Source organism: Penaeus monodon, chromosome 32 (genome assembly GCF_015228065.2).
Source record: "Penaeus monodon isolate SGIC_2016 chromosome 32, NSTDA_Pmon_1, whole genome shotgun sequence".
Taxonomy (NCBI): domain Eukaryota; kingdom Metazoa; phylum Arthropoda; class Malacostraca; order Decapoda; family Penaeidae; genus Penaeus; species Penaeus monodon.
In genome coordinates, this window is record NC_051417.1 from 9,543,633 (window position 1) to 9,544,989 (window position 1,357).

The 1,357-nt window shown below is 30.7% G+C and overlaps 1 protein-coding gene across 8 annotated transcripts in view; it reads right to left on the reverse strand.

Moving 5' to 3' along the window:
• The window catches only part of LOC119593490 (gelsolin, cytoplasmic-like), a 58,995-nt gene that overhangs the window by 18,987 nt on the left and 38,651 nt on the right, over positions 1-1,357 (reverse strand). For all 8 annotated transcript variants that reach the window (XM_037942433.1, XM_037942436.1, XM_037942439.1 and 5 more), the window contains exon 2: positions 97-171. In XM_037942433.1, the coding sequence (XP_037798361.1) occupies positions 97-171 (75 nt within the window). The remainder of the gene's footprint in view (positions 1-96; positions 172-1,357) is intronic.

Genomic DNA, 1,357 nt, shown 5'->3' on the forward strand with positions numbered 1-1,357 from the left:
TTATATATCAAAACCCCGTTAACAAGCACAACTTCCAATGTCATGGATACCAGAAACAAAACAGAATAATACTATACATTGGAAAAAGGTACTTACATGGAGGACAATGTATGCATCTCCTTGGTAGAACTGTCCATACTTCTCCTTTGGGTATGGGACAACCTCAAAGTTCTGAAAAGGAAGAGAAATAGAAGATTAATACCTTTAAAACTTTAAAATCAATAATTAAATACTTCATAAGCTTTGAAGTCAATTTCTCTTACTGCTCTGACATCATCGCAATCATGATTCATGATGTGTCTACGAATGCCCTAAAAGAATAACAAGAGTGAGATGCTGCACTGTTCTCAAGCCAAAAATATACACATCTCACAACTGTACAAAGGATGCACACACATGTTATAAAATAGAATTAGATATGCTAAGAAGTTTACCAAGAATAAAACTGAAAACATTACTGTTCATACATCCACTTTTTTGTTTCTAGAAATTAGATGTAGTGAAAAAATAATAATTCAAAGTGAAGAACAAAACTAAAAGTCTAGATGTAGGGTATTGTTCACACTGTCTTTCAATTCTAATGTCATTACTTGGCTCTTGTAGACCAGAAATTATTACTCTTTGGGAAAGATGTTCTTCAAAATATCAGAATCTTCTGGTAGTCATATTTTCTTTGAAGATATTTCAACATTCAACCTAACTTAAAAAAAAAAAAAAAATCAGCCTTAGAGATCAAAGGAGGTACATGTCTCTGAAGTCTTGTCTAATATATACAAACATATTCATATTAAGGTTATGCATTTATTATTATGAGTCACATCCTTCACATATCAGCATCCCTTTGATGGGTATCTACAGCTTCCCATGGAAACCAGCTATCCCCAAGTTTAATATTTTTTCAAACATCTTGCATTTCCTTGAAGATCATTTTCCTTTCTCATATTAATATAATCATCTGAATAACAAACTGAAATCTATAATTATGTCAATGGCTTTGCCAATTATTTCAATAATATGTACATTTCCACCCCATTACATATTACCTCCAATAAAATTCAATACATAAACAGGTTTCCAATTTAGTTAAAATTTATTACATTATGTGTAAATTCAGATGTTAATATGAATGTGTGAGATGAGGACAGCAGAGTAATCAGCACGACAAAACAAAAATAGAACTCAGTTGCTTCCAAGATGATTTTCCTTTTCCAATAAAACATTTTTTTTTTAACCAATTGCAAGACAACTATGATACCTTTAGCAAAAATAACAACAAAGACAAAACTTACAAAAGTTAAAGCATGTAAATGGAATAAAGATAATTATAGCAATATCCCCTAAAAATAATGACAAAAGC